Source organism: Typopeltis vanoorti, chromosome 20 (assembly GCF_054136105.1).
Source record: "Typopeltis vanoorti isolate ZY-2024b chromosome 20, IOZ_Tvanoo_1.0, whole genome shotgun sequence".
In the NCBI taxonomy this organism is placed as follows: Eukaryota; Metazoa; Arthropoda; class Arachnida; order Uropygi; family Thelyphonidae; genus Typopeltis; species Typopeltis vanoorti.
The window spans coordinates 103,276,255-103,297,465 of record NC_143568.1 but is presented as its reverse complement, the minus strand read 5'-3'; the positions used below and the strand labels follow the sequence as shown (position 1 = coordinate 103,297,465).

The 21,211-nt window shown below is 38.7% G+C and overlaps 1 protein-coding gene and 1 long non-coding RNA gene across 2 annotated transcripts in view; one reads left to right on the top strand and one right to left on the bottom strand.

Annotated features, from left to right (window-relative positions):
• Nucleotides 1-12,580, bottom strand: part of LOC150095736 (LIM/homeobox protein Lhx1-like) — a 115,290-nt gene extending 102,710 nt beyond the window's left edge. The window contains exon 1 of the mRNA XM_090410614.1: nucleotides 12,405-12,580. Within this exon, the coding sequence (XP_090266740.1) occupies nucleotides 12,405-12,580 (176 nt within the window). The remainder of the gene's footprint in view (nucleotides 1-12,404) is intronic.
• Nucleotides 1-21,211, top strand: part of LOC150095735 (uncharacterized) — a 207,848-nt gene that overhangs the window by 121,726 nt on the left and 64,911 nt on the right. The gene's annotated exons all lie outside the window — the stretch shown is intronic.

Here is a 21,211-nt window from a genome sequence, read left to right as displayed (position 1 = left end):
TAATTCCTTTTAGTAGGAGAGTTTTCGCAAGGTGTCAGTTACCTTATTGGTTCTAGAGTATACGTGGGTGATTTGAAAAGTTCTCGGCCTCGACTATAGATTGCAACACTATCAGCAAGATGTTTTTTTTCTAAGTTGGTACATCTGTCATAAGCATCAATGTGAAATTGCAAGTCATTCTATCCAGTAGTTTGTTCTATACAGCTGTCTGAAGCAAAAGTGTTGTCTGTATCCCTTGAAATGGGTAAAATTGAGTATTAAGGTTATAAAATTCTTTGTAAAAGAAGGTTTAACGCCAAAAGAAATTCATTCGAAGTTCATAAAAGTTTATGGGCACTCTTCTCCTTTGTTTTCGACAATTAAGAAATGGACTGCCGAGTTTAAACGTGGCCGTACCAGCCTTGAAGATGATCCGCGTGAAGGACGTCCAAAAAGTGTAACAACACCAGAAATCATTGATCAAGTGCACGATATGGTATTGGATGACCGGCGAGTTAAAGTGCGTGAAATTGCTGAGACTATACGCATTTCAAAAGAACGTGTAGGATATATTTGTGCATGAAGAATTGCAAATGAAAAAACTTTGCGCAAGATGGGTGTCGCGTTTGCTCACAACAGATCAAAAGCGCACTCGCATGAAATATCTGAAAAGTGCTTGGAGCGTTTTAACAAGAATACAACTGATTTTGTGCGTCGATTTATTACTATGGATGAGACTTGGATTCACCATTACACGCCAGAATCCAAACAGCTGTTTGGATTCTGGCGTGTAATGGTGAAAAAGTTCTGTTACACTTTTTGGACGTCCTTCACGTGGATCATCTTCAAGGCTGGTACGGCCAAGTTTAAACTCGGTAGTCCATTTCTTAATTGTCTAAAACGAAGGAGAAGACTGTCCATAAACTTTTATGAACTTCGAATGAATTTGTTTGGGAGTTAAACCTTCTTTTACAAAGACTTTTATAACGGCATGATACTCAATTTTACCCATTTCACGGGATACAGACAACACTTTTGCTTCAGACAGCCATATAAAACAAACTACTTGGTAGAATGACTTGCAATTTCGCATGGATGCTTATGGCAGATGTACCAACTTAGAAAAAAAACATCTTGCTGATAGTGTTGCAATCTATAGTCGAGGCCGAGAACTTTTCAAACCACCCACGTATACTCTAGAACCAATAAGGTAACTGACACCTTGCGAAAACTCTCCTACTAAAAGGAATTAAGTTCAGGAACCCAATGATGCTAATAGGGATTTTGTTTATTAATTATCTTGAAGAGGGTAAAACAATAACCAGGGAATATTATTCCGATCGTTTAACCAGACTAGACGAAAAAATTCGTGAGAAAAAACCCGGTTTGCAGAAGAAAAAAAATCATCTTTCATCAGGACAATGCACCTACCCACGAAGGTGTTTTGGCAATCGGAAAATTAAGGGATCTGCACTATTAATTGTTGGAACATCCACCCTATTCCCTAGATTTGGCTTCCTCTGACTTCTATCTCTTCCCAAAACTAAAACTCTCCTCGCTGGTCAGCGTTTTTTTTTTTTTTTTTTTTTCTTAATCAAGAGGTGATTGCAGCTGTAGAAAGGTATTTTGCAGATCTTACTGAAAACCACTACATGAACTGGATAATGGCGCTGGAGCATCGCTGGAATCAATGTATTAGTCTTAAGGAAGATTATGTTGAAAAATAAAAATAATTTTGAAATTATGAATTCGTTTTTTCATTGTTAGACCGAGAACTTTTCAGACCACCCTCGTGTAGTGCATCATGGTAAATCCCGTCTTATGGTAGCAATAAATAACTAAGGGGTTTCTTAAATTTGCCCGCACATGGCCCTGATATGCTATAGGTCTTGTAACCTTTCGTATGTGGGTCATACATTAAAAAAAATTGTTTTTCATATGGCCCGCATCTCCTTCGACTACCTCTAGATTCACATATGTGGGCCCTGTTAGTGAAATACCCCCCCCCCGTACTTTCCTAGAATAGCGTTTCTAGACTCGGCAAGTGAATTCATTCCTCGGAGCCAAATTGAAAAGAATGCCGAGTTATTACAAAAAAATAATTTAAAAAAGGCAGTTCTTTTATCCATTTGGTGGCAAGTTGGTTAGCACCGCCTTAAAAGCAGATTCTAAATCACGAGACGCAAGGATGATGAAATATTATGTGGCCAGCTGCTGCTGGGGTTCTCAGAATGCCCCGTTTTGATACAGACAAGCAGGACTTGTCTCGAGTGGAATCTGCGAATCTAACTGGACAAGACTGCTTCAAAAACATCAAGGGAAAAATAAAACGGACAAACAGTTTGTACACTGGAAGAGCTTGCATGCTTATAAATGAATAAAGAATCAGTGATGGAGATCGAGGATTTATATATTTTTGTTTATTTTTTCTCTTCACATCTCGAGTACTTATGTCCATTTTCCTTCCCTCTGGACTAGAAAAGAGATCTCCACTCTTTGCTTGGTGGCTAATAAAAGGGTTGTGTAACTTTTTTTTAAACGAAGCCTAAACGTCTTTGCAAAACTTTGAATGGTCAGCAACTGGGTTATGATTAGACTTAATGTTAGGCTTAATACCAGGTATTTAGTGAGAGCCCTAAGGTCATCGTTTGCTGTGTGCTTCGGTCAGCTACCTGGCTATCATTAGCAACGAGTTAAAAGACGGGGGGGGGGGGGGTGAGAGAAAGGGTGGTTTGGCCTAGCGGACTGAACTCGCTTCTCTGGTCCTACTTCCATGCCGGCAAAAGGCTGCGATAATGGTCGACATCGCTTCCGTAATGTCCCCTTAACTACCACAGCTACGCGAACGGCCTCTTCGGGCTGGCCTCAAAACACCCCTAATTACGCGCGGTGTTCGGCGCTACGTATATGGGCGATACCGTGATTTTTCAGCCAGCTCTCCGAGTGCGGGCAGATTATGTTAACGTGCAGGAATGCAACCGACGCGCCGAGAGCTCAGTACAAGGCACCGGATAACGACTCGCTCTTTTACGGCTGCGGCCTCGACCGGGCAATGGTCTCCGCCAGGCAGCACCGAAACGAAACCATGGGAAACAATGATCGGGCTGGATTGAATTCGGCCCAGAAATGGCTAAATCCGATATTGAAATATTTAGGCTTCCCTCCCTCTGCTTTCTGTAGGATCCTTAAGTGGAATTTTTTTTTTTTTTTACTTTTAAATTTTGTAATTTTTCGATCTCTAATTCCTCAACTATCACTAATCTGTAACGAGACTGCAAAATGAACGATCCAATGGAGATAGCTGCAGTGGTTTAGATAGCGTGCAAAGACGACGAATTCCATGATTCTGTTAATGTTTTTTTTTTTTTTTTTTTTGTAACCCCTACATAAAGAGAAAAGCCGTGAATTACTTTGGGGAGACCTTGATAATCAAGGCGTTATTTGGTTTTGATGCCGTTTCGACTGTTTACCTTCCACAATGCATTTTGTCAAGGCCTAATCCCGTTTCCAACCTACTGGAGGCTGATTTGGTGTAGCTGCCGCTAGGGGTTATCCACACAAAACAGGTGCTTTATCTTCGCATCTATTTCACATACGTTCGATGAAATAAAAATAAAGAGACGATGACTGAAGTGAACTTGTTTTGTTGAGTGGCTTTGGAAAGAGAATAAAAACAGCTGGAATCGAATATTGTTGAAAGAAGCCATAAATACAGTCTAAAGTCTATTATATAATGCGAGTTACCAGTTGGCAAAAATCACTTTTTTTTTTTTTACAACAAAGGCTGTGTGGGTTCGAATCCCGTGCAAGACATGTTTATAAAGCCTACAACGAGTACGCTCTTACAGTCTGCGTGAAAAAGTGTCTTATAATAGGTTTAGAAAAATGAAAAGTTATGCTTGGGGTCAGTGAGGCATACAGAGAGGGCTGCCCCCCCCCCCCCCCCCTCAAAGAAAAAGGAAATAAAAAGTAGAAAAATTTCCAAAAATCTTTTCCTAATTAAAATGAATTTAATTAGGAAAAAATCCCCCCCTCCCCCCCCCAAAAAATGAAATTTGAGTGCGCTACTGCTTGGAGTATTAAGAGCATCACTAACGTTTTCAAACGTTGATGATAAATTAAAATAAGTGATTCTTTCCTTTGCAGGTTAGTATAGAGTACCCACATCAAAAAGGACTTCAAAGCAAGAGACCCAAGATAACACTAACGGCACAGTAACCACTCTTTGACGTAAGAGGATAAAGTCCTCTGATTAGGGGTCGGAATTTAAATGCAGCCAACTTGCTGCTCCTGTGGTGCATCCCTTAAGAGCGAGTATTGTATGTCTATAGATATGAGTTTACTATAGACAAACATACAATGTTTTCATGGATGAAACCCTCCACCTCCGTTTGAGATCGGTTCAACTCACCTTTAATTGAAAAGCTCTGATAAAAAGAAGTTCTTTGAATCGTAGACGGAATTCAAATCCGGATCTTTGTCGAAAACCAGCTGAGCTAGATGCTTACAGATCGTCCACTTCCAGAGTTCAGTTAAGGGTTGAATGTATTCAGAGCCACACTTGGAACTCATTTGCACTTGTTCATACAAACTTGACGCTCGAAACCATAATATACCATATCTGCTACAGCAGCATTGCATTTAAAATACAGGTATTCTGTTCGTTTGCCTAAAATGAAGAAATCAACCGGTACACTTAAAAAACTAATCTTGTATACATTTTTAGCACATTAAGAATTCAACATTAATATAAATGGCATTTTCCCGTAGACTTTCATAAAAACAGTAACAAACCAAATACCTGTGATAGTGATTCGTTTTTTTCTTAACGAAAATTCTTTCGCATTTTATTATTCCTTAATAAGTACACACAAAAAAAATCTTGTCATCCTCGTTACAAAAAAAAAATAATAAAAAAGCAGAACAAGAGAAGCTGGAATGAAAACCACAAGAAAATTTTCTTGAAGACGAGTTGACATGTCTCTATGGAAATGGATCCAAAGTTGCATTTTCTTTGAAAATGATGCAGCTCACTGTTGCTAGGCGACGACATCGTAGAACTTTATCTGTTTAACAAATGTTTTATTGTCACAGGCAACAATTGCTATTATAGCATCGTCTATTTGCACGAGGGCAACAATGAAGATGTTTTTCAGCTCAATAAAGTATAAATCCTCTTGCAAAAGCATCACCAAATAAACATATTCTTCAATCTATTCAAACAAGCTGAGCATCTGCGCGTTAAAAGCCGTTGAATTCTTCGCCACAAACTGTGTTTACGCGTACGTCTATTTTTAAAACACTGCACTGGAAGTAATAAAGTGGCAATTAATGGTTTGCTATTTAAAATATCAATTAATCACCGACATTCATTAATCTATTGGTTATTTTAATGGCGATGATTACTTTATTAGTTAGCGCTGATTGATTGCTTCAATGATCAACTGTGAACTCATTTCCAGTTCTATTAGCTCTTCAGGTTGCTTTTTTAAGTAACCACTGCACTTATTAGGCCATTAGGATGTCTTAGCCACAAACCTCATTTCGTTAAAAATTAAAAAGGGGTGTCCAGTATCGATATTCTTGAAAGAACTTATAAAGCCCTCTATCGATAGTTTACCGAGCTCTAAAACTGTTAAGATCTACGGGGGGGGGGGGCAGATTTTTCTTTTGCTACCTCCAATCCTGCCTTTTATTCACCCCTTCCCCAAGACACGTATTTGTTACAGTTTTTCGTGACTAATTCTGATGTAATTGACCGGTAGACTGGAGCCCTAAAAAATCTAAAATATCTGTTTATTAATGAAAAAAAAAAAAAAAAGAGGAAAAAAGAGATTGTTGCCGTTATTTTGAGATTAAAGGGGAATTGACTATCTAGACAACTTATGAACAATGCACTTGATCACTTGGTATTTTCTTACTACACAATTTCTACAAATATAAATATCACAAAAGCTAAGCAACTAGGCATTACGTGTCTTCAGATGCAAACTCGTTGACGAAAGATTTTTTTTTTTTCTGGATGCAACTCTTTCAAATCCCTCTTCTCGGCAAGAAACCGACTAACTTTACATCGTCCACAACTACTACACAGAAAATACGTTATTTCTTCGTATTTAAATCTGTAACACACTTTTAACCTTTTTCGTTTGTCGAAAATATTTGGATTTCAATGACATTTATCTTAAAAGGAAATATTTATAATAATTTAAGTTATTATGAAATGAAACCAAATAAACAATGTACGTTATCTTAATAACATAGTTTTCCCCATCCACTTTTGAGTGAAACGTCTACCGTTTGCTTCGATCCTACACTCAGAACTATTTGAAGATGCACATCATTGATCTCTCTCTAAAAACTTTTCCTCATCATGGACCCCTTTCAAATCATTTTATCGCTGTTATCTACTCGTGTTTTAATCCGTTTATCCCAGTGAAAGTCAACTGGCATACGGAGTATACTAACATGACCTTTACGTTGCATCTTTTCTGCGGTATTCACAAGCGTTACGAGTACATTATATCTATGGAGAACAGTGTACATTTAGGTTTTCTATCGTTTTAATTCTAGAGGGATGCATCATTTGCAGCCATTCTACCAATTCGCGAAGAATCGAACATCCCAATTTTAACTTCTGTGACTAGAAATCTGCAACAAATTATTTCAAGATCGAGCTGAATCTTGGGGTTGTCTTTGATTCAGCTTAAAATCGAACTCTGGATTTTTCTTGCTTCTGTCCAAAAATGACTTTCAGACCAACTAGAGCGGATGATGGTCGTTTGGGCGAAAGCGGTTTGGATACTTGAGAACCAAACAGTGCTATCAATACGCTAAGTTAAAATCAACGGCACAAATGCAACACTGACCAAGATCGTGAAATACAGATAATAAAAGAGATAATGATTCGCAATTTTTAGCATAATATTAGTATTTAAGAAAACAAAATTAACATACCGGGACATTTCTGTTCCTTTTAAACGCTCTATAGAATATAAGATCGGCTAGAAAGGATTGAAACTTGCAATTGGTGCTTTTCCCATGCCCGAAAAAAGGAAATGAATCGACATGAAACAGAGCATTCCATTAGGAAACAGATCTTTCTTTTTTTTTGATCATCATCACCACCCCTGTTATTTTATTATGTTCATCTATAACATTACCTCATTCGGGCCACGTGAACGAATAGTAGGGAAAAAAGTCAACACTTTGCCTGTTTATTGATAGGCGAAAAGTACTGCCACAGTCTTATGTTAAGTAGAATAGACATGCGATTGCATATATTGGATAAAATACAACGTTCGTATGTAGGACCAGTAGTTTATAAACCTCTATTTATGGATGGACACCAAAGAAATAAATCCGAACTCTGAATGGCCGAAGTAGAATCCCAATTCCAGGTACGCACACAGTTCTTAGGTGGAGTGTTGTCGAAACTACCATTGTTATGGGTTTTGATCTAAAAGCAATGAACCTAAACGATGCAGACTTCATCTGAAACAGATTTTTTGATACGATGATCCCCAAAACTGTAATAAGTGTAAACTTGTATTTGATGGGTTGTTTACTGGCTGCAACATTATTTTAAAATATTTCTTCTGACTCTAGTGTAAGCAAAATCAAGGTCCAAATACAAATATTTTGAGCTGATATTTCGAAGATTTGGTTACAACTGAAGACAGACTTTATATTGAAGGTGCCGTGCTAATTCTTGATTAGTATACGAGGCTAAAAGTACGGCGGGGGGAGGGGGTACGTTGTGCAGTTGCTTATTGGCACACAGCCGTCCATGTCCAAAACATTAAGGCCACTAAAAAACAAGCAGATACATAAAAATGACTGATGGTCATTTTAAATATATAATTACTTATTTTATTCATTAGAAGAAGCATTTCCACGCCACAAAAATGTTTTTGGCATTTATTTTAATGACATTTACGTATTAAACATCCCCCACAAACGACGCTCGTAGTTATGTTTACAATTCTCGTTTTTTTTTCTTTTACTTTCCCCCTCTCTTTTTTCAGCATTTAAAATTAATTCAAATTCCTTTTGTTCTGAGACTTCGTTTAAAATTAAAAAAAGCTAATAAAAGGAAGTAGGCGAAGTCGTTTATCGAAAAATTACTGTCATTTTACAGGCTTTTATGGGTAATGAAAATCTGCCTTGGAAATAACTTCCAAAGAATCAATCGTTGCTAATGACCCGTTTTGGCATTACAAGTTGTAAAATTTACCATTTGAAAAGGAAACGGAATTAAAAAAAAAATAAAAGCATGATTTCAAATGTTTTACTAAGTTTTCTTTTTCTTTAAGAACAAATAAACACGAACCTCTAGAACATAACCAACCATCTCTACGGTTTTTATTTGCATAAAATCAAATATTCAATTACTTTGCTGGATCTGTCATCAATCACCACATATTATCCACCCCAATTCTGTAAATAACTAAAAATATTAGCGTTGTTCATCATTAACTGTAAAAATCAGAGATATACACGATTCCAAATGTAATTTCAAAAGCATTTAGCTAACCAACGACTGTATTATAATATACTTCCGACTTGTAGGTTTTGATCAAGTCTCCATTACCTTTCAAGTGTCGCTGCATGTTACAGGAGTTTTGTGTTTCGAAAAGAAGAAATAGATATTATTATACGAACGCATATGCCTGCTGTTCAGGGAGTAGAAGAGTACATATTAGGCTTATAAAAGAGATCTGTCCATCACTTATGTGTTCTTTGGCTATTTTGTAAAAGAAAAAAACTGTTACCATCGTGTGAGATCGGCTCACTCATTCAATTCAAAAGGCTCTAATGAACATACTCATGTCGCAGACGGAATTCGAACCAGCAAAGGCCGCGTAATGGTTCTGAGCAATACACTATAAAAATATCACTATTAGTAATAGTTTGTAATAGTAAGAGTGTAATAGTTTTTTCGGTGCAATAGTACCTGAGCTTTCAGTTCAGGTACTATTGCACCAAATAGTACCTGAGCAATAGTACCCGAGCTAAAAGCTCAGGTACTACTGCACCGAAATAAATGCTGGTGTTAAAATAATTTTATCCGTTATCACCAAAAAAAAAAGTAACTTTAAACCATATTTTAAGTCCGACTTTAAATATTTCCAAGCTCTTCTGAAAGCCACACCATCCGATGTTTGCTTATAAGAAATATACTTCTTACAAGCGTCCTAGATGGCTGAGGCTGCTTTCATAGCTCTATCATAATGCAGTTACAATACTAAAAGATATGAAATGTTTAAAAAGTAATCTATTTAGAAACTATTTTAAACACATTCATAGGTTATTAAGTAAAGTATAAGTTAAATTATGATTTTATAAACATGGCTTCACATCCTTCAAATTTTTTCTTTAAATAGACAACTTCGCCGTTTGTTATAGTGTCAGGGAGATTACCGAAGGTGAAATTCAATATAAAAATTAATTTAAATAACTTCAAATATTTATTTTAGCGTAGCGCTCTTGTTTTATAAGAAGCCATAAATTTTACACCCTCTTGTAAGACAACAGTCTTATTTGTTGAACAAGAAAGCCATTATATACGCGTGAATCAGGTTTTTATTTACAAAAATAAACTGTCATTTCCAACAGGTTTTTAAAGGTAGAATTCTTCCAGTGGAAATCCTGTTAAAGATAAATGGAAGTGATTTTTTTCTTTGCATAAGATAGCGATTGGTATCAAAGAACTAAAAACCTTAGGCACTACAAAAATCTCATTAAAATTTCTCCAGTGAACAGGGTATCAGTATACACACTAAGTCTTCGTTTTTACCAGAGAAATAAAAAACTGTAGCTTTCTACGGTAAACATTTTAGACGATCAATATCTTCAGATTTTTGTGCTCATTACAGACAGCGTTCAAGAAACAGCACATTTTCTGCAAGCTCCGTGTGCGGATCGAAATTTTAATGGATTGTGTATGACAGAAAAAATATTTTAAAAAAATAAAAATGGTTTTTAGAAAACCTATTCGCATCATAATGGACTAACATTATAGAGATGTGTATAGATTATAATACGCGCGGATATTTTAACATTTGATCAGCTTAACACTTAGATATTTTAATTACTGATGATCAATGGTGTGGGCGCGTGCATACACGCGTGTTTTTAATTTTTTTTTTTTTTTTTTGCAATGACTTAACTGTCAGAAAAGCGGTGGATAAAAATTACTTCTGAGTTTTTAAATAAGAATTTAATTCCTTTTTTTTCCCCCTATCTTGAGGTAGTTACACCTTTGTAGAATAGCAGAATCTTCAGTCACATGGTTAGGAAGAAGATTAAGTAAGAAAAAAAAAAAAAACCTTAAAAAGGCCCGCTTTACCATTCTTTCAATGAAAATACAATGCAACATTTTTCTTTCAATTAAAACACAAATGAACAGAAAAGAAAAGCAGTTTTTCTTTTGAAGCTCAAGCCTGTTCACGCAGCCAGCACCTAAGCAACAGCGTCAGTCAGTCGCCTAACAAGATGTATGAAAGACAGCAAACTCCGATCCCGCTGTTCATCCTACTCATTACCAACCTGTGCTAGCAATCAAAAGATTTAGAAAATGACAAGTAGTTTTTCTTTCTATCATTCCTTTTTAGCTTCCTTATTTAAAAGTCTTTGGTTATTATCTATCGGAAGGGTAGGCCGAGATATGTTAATTGTTGCTATATATTGGGCACTATTAACGAGTCCTGTCTTCAGTGGCATGTTAAAAGTTAATTACGTTTACGATTTTTTTTTTTTAATATCGTTCGCATTTACTGCAAAGGGAGAGATGTGGGGGAATCAATGCTTGGAACGGTAGCAAAAACGTCAGTCATATCCAGTACAAGTCGCATCTGCTGTCAGATGATCGTTGTGGAAGTTTCAATGTAAAAATGGCATTTATGTTGAATGGAGAAAGAACTGTGATGAGATATGAATACTCGACACCGTATTCTCCTTGCAGTTACCCGAATCTAGGCATTCATTTATCTTTTCTGATAATTTCACTATACATGTTTTTGACGTAAAAATTGAGAAGCCTTTCTGAATTAATACTTAGTAATTAATGCTCATTTAAAAATGTTAAAGAAATCAAAGATATTCTATTTTTATTATTAAAGAAATGTAATCATAACAACAGTTGTACTTATAACTCATTTCATATTGTCACAGTAAGAACTCGTGGGAGGCGTTGAGTGGAAAAAAAAAAAAAAAAAATCCACACAGAAAAAGGCAAAAAAAAAAAAAAAAACTGTGGCAAAAATAATTTCAAAAAATTAGCCCAACCACGTATTAACTGACAGATTTAATTAATGGGCTGTTTAGGTTACGTACCCAAGGGAGGAATCAAAAAATAAACAAACCGTATAGAGTACTGAGAAAGATTACGGATTAGCTGATATTCATAGCTCAGAAATTGTCACTAAAAAGTAACCAAATAAGTTCACTAAATAATATACAGTTCCTCTGGGCTTTTTTTCTTTTTTCATTCTTGATGTTTCTACTCAAGTAGTTACAGTCGCTGAAATAAGAATGGTATTTAGTGGAGCATCCAGAAGTGCACTAAGTCATGGGAGGCCTTTGTGCGATGTATTTGCATAGATTAAGATTTCGTAGCAGATAACATCAGGAACAACAATATCGTAAGCTACAAGAAATGCGTAAACATCACACATCTGCGCAATGGTTTTGTAACGCAAATGTGAAACCACGTGATTTTTTGTATCCTTTAGTTATTTAACTGGAAATATTTGCATTGTCAAAAATCGAGATAAATCGCATTCGATATGAATGGTTTCGATGGTGGCGTTAAGCCTAATGGACCATTGCTAGAAGGAAAGTTGGTACGAAGTGTTTGCCATTGCACTTTTTATGTTGTTGTTTAAAAATAGAAACAAAGCTTATTTCAATTACGAAAATGGTCAATTTAAAAATCATGAATGAGAACTTTGGTAGTGTTTATAAATCGAAATTTTCGTTCAGGATTTAACGTAAGAAAAGTTGTTAGTCTTAATGCGATCCTTTTATTAAGTGGACCATCAGCCAAGGTGACCAAAGAGCCGCTTACTTGAGTTGAGATAAGCGTGAATAATGCAGTTTCTTCGCGACAAGACAACAGCACAAGTGGAGGAGGTGCTTTTCGGAGGGAAATACGTCGCTAATCTTTTGCTAGAGTTCGTGGGAGCAATGGATTAAACCAAGATGTTCTCTCTTCTTCCATCCTCGTGCACGCCCCCCCCCGGAAGGAGTGGAATACTGCAAAAAAAAAAAAAAAAAAAGCGAGTCACTCGCACACAAACTTCGAGGGAGTTGTATCCAAACAGATCGATAATTAGGGGGGTTCACGTCGCATCATCATCATCACGGGTGTGCCTGCTTGTTGTTTTGCTGTTAAGCCTAGAAAATGCCGAGCGAGCACTTACCTGAAGAAGTCGTTCCGACAGTACAGCTTGCCGTCGCGGGAGAAGCACTTCTCGGTGAGGTTGCACTTGCACTCGCAGCACTGGACGCACTTGGCGTGCCACGAACGGTCCAGCACGTTCAGGAGGAAGCGGTCGAGGATGGGTCGGTCACAACCGGCACACTGAACCATCTTCATAGTGTCCGTACGACCGCGTCAACTTGCCGTCACCTCCAGCAGCATGCACAACAACCACCTTCGCCTCCGTCCGTCCGTTCGTCGTAATTACGTAAACACCGTCTCTACACAGTCCGCTCGCTGCTTATCCGATAGTTTCGGCGTTTTTTGCTTTTTTTTTCCCCTTTCTCTTTCACACGAGAGTCGTGGAAAAGCGTCGAGATGTTCGGGGAGGTTCTGGCGTCCACTGCGAGCGTAGGTCTCCCAGATTTGACCCAGACGGCGGTGGGAGGTACAGATCCGAAGGGGTCACCGTGCCCAGTGCGGTCTGTCACTACTCGCAAGATACTTCACCGTTCGCCTACATTTATTGCGGTTGGCGTGGCGGACAGGCGGGGCTTCCAGCTGCCCGTCAACCGGCGCTGCCATGGCAACCGCAGGAGCGTGATGAAGAGCGAACGAGAAAGGAAGTTGTCGATTCACGAGGAGCACGTGTCCGTTAAAGGAAAAGGTACGGCAGGGCCGTCCCCAAAAAACGGCGCTCGTGGAGAAAGTGTTCGCAGTGGAAGGGAAATCACGAAGTAGTCGGGGGGTCAGATGCAAAGGTCACGTGTTTCCAGTGGCAGTCACCAGGTGAAAAGGGGTGGAGTGTACGAGGGGGGTTTACGAAGGACTCATGCATATGCAGAGGGACTTGCTTGGACCCGCATGCTAAAGAGTTGATGGATGGAGGAAATGCCCATGAGATGGTGACGTAAAAATATTCAGCCACTTTCTTCGTTTGTTTTTCCCATAAGCACTTTCTGTTTGTCCACTGTGAACTTTAACCCATTTTACCGACTCGATCACGTGTCGTTAAGTAACGTGTGGCGAAGTAACAGGCGGGCGAACTTCGTGATATACTGGACCGATCCTTCATTTCGTAGGGAGAAACCAAAACGCCGCGAATTTGTATGTTATAAGACATACTGGAACCTCAACGTGTATCGGACGGATAACAACATGCTGAGTGGCGTAGCCAGGGGGGGGGGGGGTCGGTCCGCCCCAGACGGCACTTTGAACCTTTTTGAACTTTTGCAGTTAATTCTAAAATACAGTCTCGAGAACTCATTTCCAAATATTGTAATACTCCTGCGAATTTTCCTCATAATCGCTGTAAGTGCTGCTAGTTGTGAGAGTTTTTCTAAATAAAACCGATTAAGAATTACCTACAGTACTATGAAATAGACTTCGCCAATGTCATTCGACGATTTTGCTAACAGAAAAGCAAGAAAAATAACATTTTGTAATGTTGAAATTAAAGTTTTACTTCAAAAATAAACACAGTGTTTTAATTTATTTCCCTATACGTCGTTTTGACTTTTTGTAGTGTTTTTGATTGTATTGAGAGGGGCGACAAACTCAGAGATCGCCCTAGGCGACAACAGCTCTAGATACACCACTGATCTATCGCCTATTTCGTTCTTGACGAACACTCTCTCAAGAAAGTTTGACACATCTGCGTTGATCAACAAACAAACTACAGTACAAAGTTATACTAAAGCAGTATTTAAAATTCCGATTTTGTTTTCTTATGTTTCAAATCATTTCACTTTTTAATACGATTATTTCCCGACATTTTGATCTTGTGACTTTCATGTTGTTCGCATCTGTGAGAGGCATCGGAATTCCGGTTTAGCAAAGGCGAATTTTGTTTATCGTATACGCCAGCTAATCGTAATGAAGTAGAGACCTTCCACCAAAGAATGGATGGCGATATTTTAAATACAAATATTTTCCCACAACCTAAGATTACGCATGCGTGCTATCCTATGGCAATCGGCAAGTAACAAGGTGGTGACAGGTCAACATAAACGTCTGTGTGTTTGATGGAAAAGAAAATTTGATTCAGAGATTGATTTGCCAAGAGAAGTTATGAGAATATATCAAGCTAAACTTACCTGATAATAATACTAAATATTACAGCGGCAGTTACTTCGAAATTGTTGAATTGCAGGTGAATGTATACTAACTACCCTACACATGGAATTTGTTCACTCCCCATATAATAATACTAAAACTATAATTCACAATATTGTTTACTGCTACTTCTTCGCTTTCAAAACAAATATTTGTATTTAAAACACCATCATCAGTGTGAAAATCCTAAGTGTTATGATTCTGATCAAATCAGAGAGTATGAACAGGCTAATTTTTACAAACTTATGTGCGTAGAAACATGTTACGCTTATGAAAGTGTTATTATATCATCACTGGACACAGTGTAATGGATTCAGTCCGCTTTTCTGTTCTCTCCCAGAAGTGGCAGTTCGATCGCTGACTCTTCAATTTCAATTCATCAGTATGGAGCAAACCCAAGGATGTATGATATCAGAACAAATCATCATGCGGCCTTTCTAACATAAGCCGAAGCCTTCATTCTATAGTTAGAGCGATGAGAAATCCAGAACAACAAAATGTACTTTGCTGTTTTGATTTACAAGATTGAATTTTAGCTCATGAAATAAATAAACGTCTACCGGGGCTAAATGATGCTGGACTGTTTAGTTCCGATGGAATTCTCACTAACAAAGCCAAATTCGCTGGGATACAGAAGAAATTCGCATTTCGAAAACAAGCCTAAATTCCTTTTCGTCTTGTTGGGACTCGTCAGGTGAAAGCGGAATGTTAGAGACATGATTTTTTTCTGCTATCATACATCCTAGAAATCGTAAATTATATAAGTCATTCAATTTACAGGAATATATATTACTTTTTTTCTACAGAAGTTATTGAACCAAATGTACTTTTTTGTGTGTTTATCGTAACAGATAGCTGCGTACATAATGCGAGATCGGTTCGCATTGCTGCTCCAGTTTAGCAGCATTAGATATAACCCAGTTCAATGTCTAAGTGTGGTAAAAGATTTGGGTTTGAGAGAATTTTTCAGGAAATGCTTCTCATCCCTAATTCGCCCATTTAATAGACGCCTTCTTCCAAAATATATTTCGCTAAACGGCAGTCAAAGTTCGCCGGTCCATCGATTGATGTTTGTGTGTTGTTTCGCTGATTCCCCCCCCCCCTCTCCCTCCTTTTCTTTCGGCATCCAAATAGCGTGATCCGTCCGTAAAGATTAGCCCCGCGTCCCACGAAATGCTGGGTCAGATAAGGAGGGCCTCACAGACCAAGTGTCGCCTGCTTTTCTTTTTAAAGAGAAAAGATCGCTATCTGGTAACAAGTATTTTGTCCGTATCTACGGCTCAGCTGTCAAAACGCTAATGTTTCATCCCGAAATCTCCCGTCCGTAAGAACGCCGAGGAGCGTCTTCTTGGCACACGTCGAAAATATAGTGGCGGAGGGCAGCCTCCAACACTTCATCTATCGAAGAACCACCGCTGCAATAATAATAACGAGACAGGTGGGAAAAGGCTCGCAAGAGAATCGGCAAACAACTCAGTTTGTGGCGGATATCTTGGACTCGGCCATTACACTTTAAGACCCTAAATCTGGAAGACACAATTAAGACAACCAGGCGCATCCAAAGTGATCTGTGTAATCTTTCTGTCCCGTGTTCACAATTTCAACGGATTATGCGATTTTCGGAGTTGTGTGGTACGCAGCTGCTACCAGACATCTGCCTGTTATCACAAATAACACTGTCCTGCAAGAAAACGCAAGTATCTTTACTTCTATGCTTTCATTATTATTCGCAATAAACAACAAAGCATTCGTGCCAGCGCGCCCCTAAGAATGATTACTTTTTATTATTATTTTTGGCAAATAATTAAAAAAGTTTCTTTGTTAAAACACAAATAATACAGTTCAAGATATACAAAGAAAACGGAATACGATTAGTATAGCACGTATTTCAAACAATATCGGTATAAGAATAATCACATTGACCATTTGACCATTATCCTGTGTTTTAGTATCCATTTAAACATTTTCAGCTCCTGTTGAATTATGCTTTGGCTCTCGAAGTCGAATCTACATCCAAGCACCACCATTACCATTCTAGCTTACGCGAGGATTCCGGTTAATAGTATTCCGACGTGGAGTTGTGCTTCACGTTAGGTATTTCAGCATTTATCCACGGTCCCTTACTTGCCACCTGATCCCCCTACGCCCCTAGAGTCTACGGTTCGGGGGAGGAGGCCTTAACGTGACGACACGATATAATCTCTCCATGTCTCTGCATTCTGTGACTCACCGCCTCCAGCTTAATGCTTTCTCCCCGGGGGCGGTGGAAAAAGACGGCTGGGAGTGCGTTTCGACCCAGATCGTGATCCTCGCTAACCCGGGAAGTTCATGTGGTCAAAACTCCTTGTCACGGCCAACCTCCCTCTTTTCCCGTTTCGACCCAGTCCCCAGGGAAAATTGTGCAGCGCCAGAAGTAACACCTTATGTTGCTACTCAGGGGTGCGTGCAACTTGTACCGGATTTTCTGATTGATGATGAAAAGTAGGGGGGGGGGATATATTAATCGTTTATCCTTTATTTCCTGCGTTGTCTGTCTGCCTGCCCATCTTACTCAAACTCTGTGCTTTTTTACAGAATGACCAACACTGAACTGTTTAGCTTTCAACCGTACATCGAAACCCCACCATACTGGGGAACAGCATCCTCTTCTCATACGAATAAATATCTACAGAAATGGCTCCATAAGTGAGATAACTTTTATAGTAGAACGTATAAAAAATATTAAATACAAATTTCTTTTGGATTAAGATAAATATATTTTACCTAATACTTGAAGAACTTAGCTATCAATGATGTAGGATTTGCTAATACCGTACATGATCAAATATTTCGTTAAGTACTTTTATTAGTAAGCAATAGCAAGACGAAAGTCAATCTTGCCAGGTTTGCATCAACAGATGAACGAATAAACTAGTTTGTCCACAGCCAAGAGAGAATGTCAGCAAGAGCATCTACAAATGTACTTAACAAATTAGTTCTTACATAAAAACTAATCCTTATCCTCTTACTCCATTCTATCTATCTCTGTTCTTTGGGACCAGCCTTCCTCACTCTGTCTTTCTAAAGACTACAACTTTCAGCTGTTCATGGATTTCTCCTGTCCACATACGCCTCTGATGTGTGTATCATACTTCTCTTGGCATGAACGAACAACATAATAACGAATAACTTGGGGTGGAGTTGATATATAAAAAAAAAACGTGTCTCATACCGAAGGTGCCCCCCCCCGTGGAATTTGGAGAAAGTGTAAATATTGATATTTGAAATTTTTCATTCACGAAATCTGAGGCCCTCCAAAATTCACCACCAAGTTTGAGCCTCGGGTTTTTTAGGTCTGCATTTAAGTATCCAAAAATGCAGTAAAAAATGTGAAACTCTTGCTGCCATCTAGTGACAAGTGATAAAAATAAAAAGTAAAATCCGTGGCCATCTCTAGAAATATATTCCAGAAATTTATAAGTACTGTATTTTAAATGTAAAAGTGTATTTCAATTATAAAGAATAAAGTTTGGGGTGATCAAATGTTGTTGGGGAAATCAGGCAGTTGATTGAGAAAAACACTGCTTGATGGAAGAAGTAGAAGATGCGTTTTAGATCAAAGTGACATATTTGGGTATTGATTAGTTGCTTTGCTGACAACTCCAAACGGCCACGGTGGCTATATAGAAATGTGTGTGGGTATACACACGCATACGGTAGAGTATAAGGGAAGGTCGGGCTCCTGAAACATGACACCGTCACGTGTCGGTGCCAAAGTAAACCAAACCTGCCCGCTGACCGCGTCGCTAAGACTAGTAGCTGATGAGTTCTCTTTGTGTGTTCTAAATATTGACATCGTAATGAACGACGGTTCTGTTGACAGAAGGGAAAGTGGCCAAACATCATTAGGTCTAACTGGAGCATAAGGTCAGGTTTAAGGTTGCTGACGGAACGAGTGTTATTAACGAGATTAAAAGTGTTCCCAGTGTGTATTTGTGGTAGCAACCGGAGGCTGGCGCGCGCACACATACGTCTCTCTCTCTCTCTGTGTGTGTATGTCATGGCGTGGTGGTTATAGGGTAAACTATTAATGATCGGAACTCCCGAGTCTCGTTTATTATTATTATAAAGAGATCATTGTAGTCAGCAGCGGATTAATCCAGAGGATTAATAATAATAAAACTAAATTATAGTATGGTTAAAAATTCAAAAGATATGCAAGTCATCCTGGTGGAATAAACACTATTACAGTTTCGATTCTAGTTAGTTTTTTTTTTTTTTTAGGGGGAGGGGGTACGACGAGAAAAAAAAAGTTAATCCCCAAAGTCAGCAAGATCGACCTTAGAACAGTCACAAATACATATAAATAAATACCAGTTGGGATACAGACTTTGCATCAATATAAAATCTGATACAGGGAAGAGTTTATACATTGTCCAGTGAAAATATTGATCATAGTTCTAATAGGTTGTTCTCTCCCCCCACCCCTGTTGACAGAATTGCCGCTACCCGGCGTAGTATGGACATCGTAGGAAGAAGCATGCCACATCAGAATTGCTTCTTTCACCATTCAGGAGTTTACAATTGATAAATCCGAATTCAAATATCGGATCTCTTGACCCCTGTAATCTCAAATATACTTAACAGGATTCAAATCCTGCGAATTCGTCTTAGAACTACTCCCCAAAGATACTGGTAACATCACACAGCGTATTATCTGTTGGAGTACACTCGCGCCATCGGAAAAGACATCTTCAATATCATAACTTTCTGGCCTCCTTCCTGTTTCTTCCGGATCATGACATCTGGATGATACTTCTTCACAGGTTAATGCTTAACCTCCCCCTACGCACACTGCAATGAAAATGAATTGGAACAGCTGGAAATGATATTCATCCGAAAAGGCAGCTTTTTTTTTTTTTTTTTTTTTTTTCTCCCAGTGACTTCAATAGTCCAATGACATCACTCAGGTGCAAATTATAGATGTCGTCATCGATCGGTAGGTCTGGTATAGGTACCTGGGCGCCTACTGGTTTTGAATTTAGCGCTAAAAGGTACCACCTCCTCTTGGAGAATGTAAAGACGTAAAAAATGGGCAATCAAAATTTGAATTATATTAAGAAAGCAAATATTTTAAATAAAAATGCAAGGATTTGTTAAAAAAATAGTCATTTAACTAAAATTTGGATTCAACCACCTCTGTGAATAACGGTTAAGCAAAATTTTTTTTTTTATGTATTTCGGCGATCAGAGACAGGAAAGGATATTGCAGTTTTTTGACTGGCTAAAACTAACGAAAACCCACATCAAGCATTATTAGCACTAACAAACAAAAAAGTAGCAATAAATTCTCTAAAAATACTTAGAATGCAATGGTTTTATTACACTGGTTCGCGTTTACAAATCTGGAGGCTCGCGCTGTCTGGTTCCTCCCACCAGGCAGAATTCGATGTCTTGTACAAGCGTCATCACCTTCAACCTGTAATGATGAAACCGCTGGAAGTACAATCTCTCGTGTTGGTATCTGCCGTTTTGGCTTTCAAGGTTGAAGGCGGCGAGGTTAAGGGTGAACACTGCCTCGTGTAAAAAGTCTCGAATTTCGTCGAAAAGATCCCGCGTGTCGGCAAAAAGAGGAATCACGTATCCCCACAAACGGGTGAACTCAATTCTTCCTCGTTGTGACTGTTGATCAATATCTCCGTCTCGCGGACATAATTCGTGAGCATCTCGATGGTCACAGGAAGGCTAAACCCACGACTTCATCCATTACCGATTGTGATGAGCACAGCTAGAAAGAGAGCGTGCTATCTTCTGTGATTGGCGAGGACTAGCAATCAGAGGTCATTGTTGGGAGTTGTGTTGCTTCACAGTGAAAGTCCAACCAATTTTATTTCATAATGGAGTTTGCAATTGATAAAGAGGAATGGCTTGAGTATCCAAATAAACTATTCTGTATCATCCACTTCTTCACTGGGGTCAGCTTCTGAGGGTCCTGGTTCCGCATCCAGCTGTAGTTTACGCACGACCTTGATCATCCTCCTGCAGATGGTGATCACCTCTTGTAGATAGCTGCTGATGGCCCGCAAGTGCCGACAGCAGGCATCGACCCTTCTCAAAACTATTCTGACGTCCTGATTGGGGTACCCGCCGAGACCGGGTCTCCCAGCCATGTCACTGATCAGCACTTTGATGTCGTGCAGTTCGGTTTGAGTTTGGTCGAAGTGATAGTGAAGAATTTCCCATTGGTGGGTCAAGTTGGGACACAGCGCACGGAAGTTATCGACCAGGTGTCGCAACGCCACATCGCTAGAAATCAGATGATCCGCCAATGCTTCTAGTGAGTGCAAAATTGGATTGTGGTTGTGAACTTTGGACATGATCTGACGGATTCAAAAATTTTGTACCTAAAACAGAACTGCAACTAAAATTCTGCAGCTGCTTCCTACCACTTCTCTGGCGCTGTGTAATTGTTTAAGGCGTTTTGTTGACCACAGACTATGACGTCACAATCAGTTGAACCAATAACAAATTATGAAAATAGCGATCAAAAGGATTACATTAAATAATGTAACTTATGGGGGACCAATCCCTGAGAAGGTGCTCTTAATAGGAACCACGCCTCATCCTACATAATTTCTGAAGGCTCTCGTGCAGCATATAAGACCTTGACTACTCTACAGTCTCGAAAATCCGTGTGACAACTTGCTAAATGAT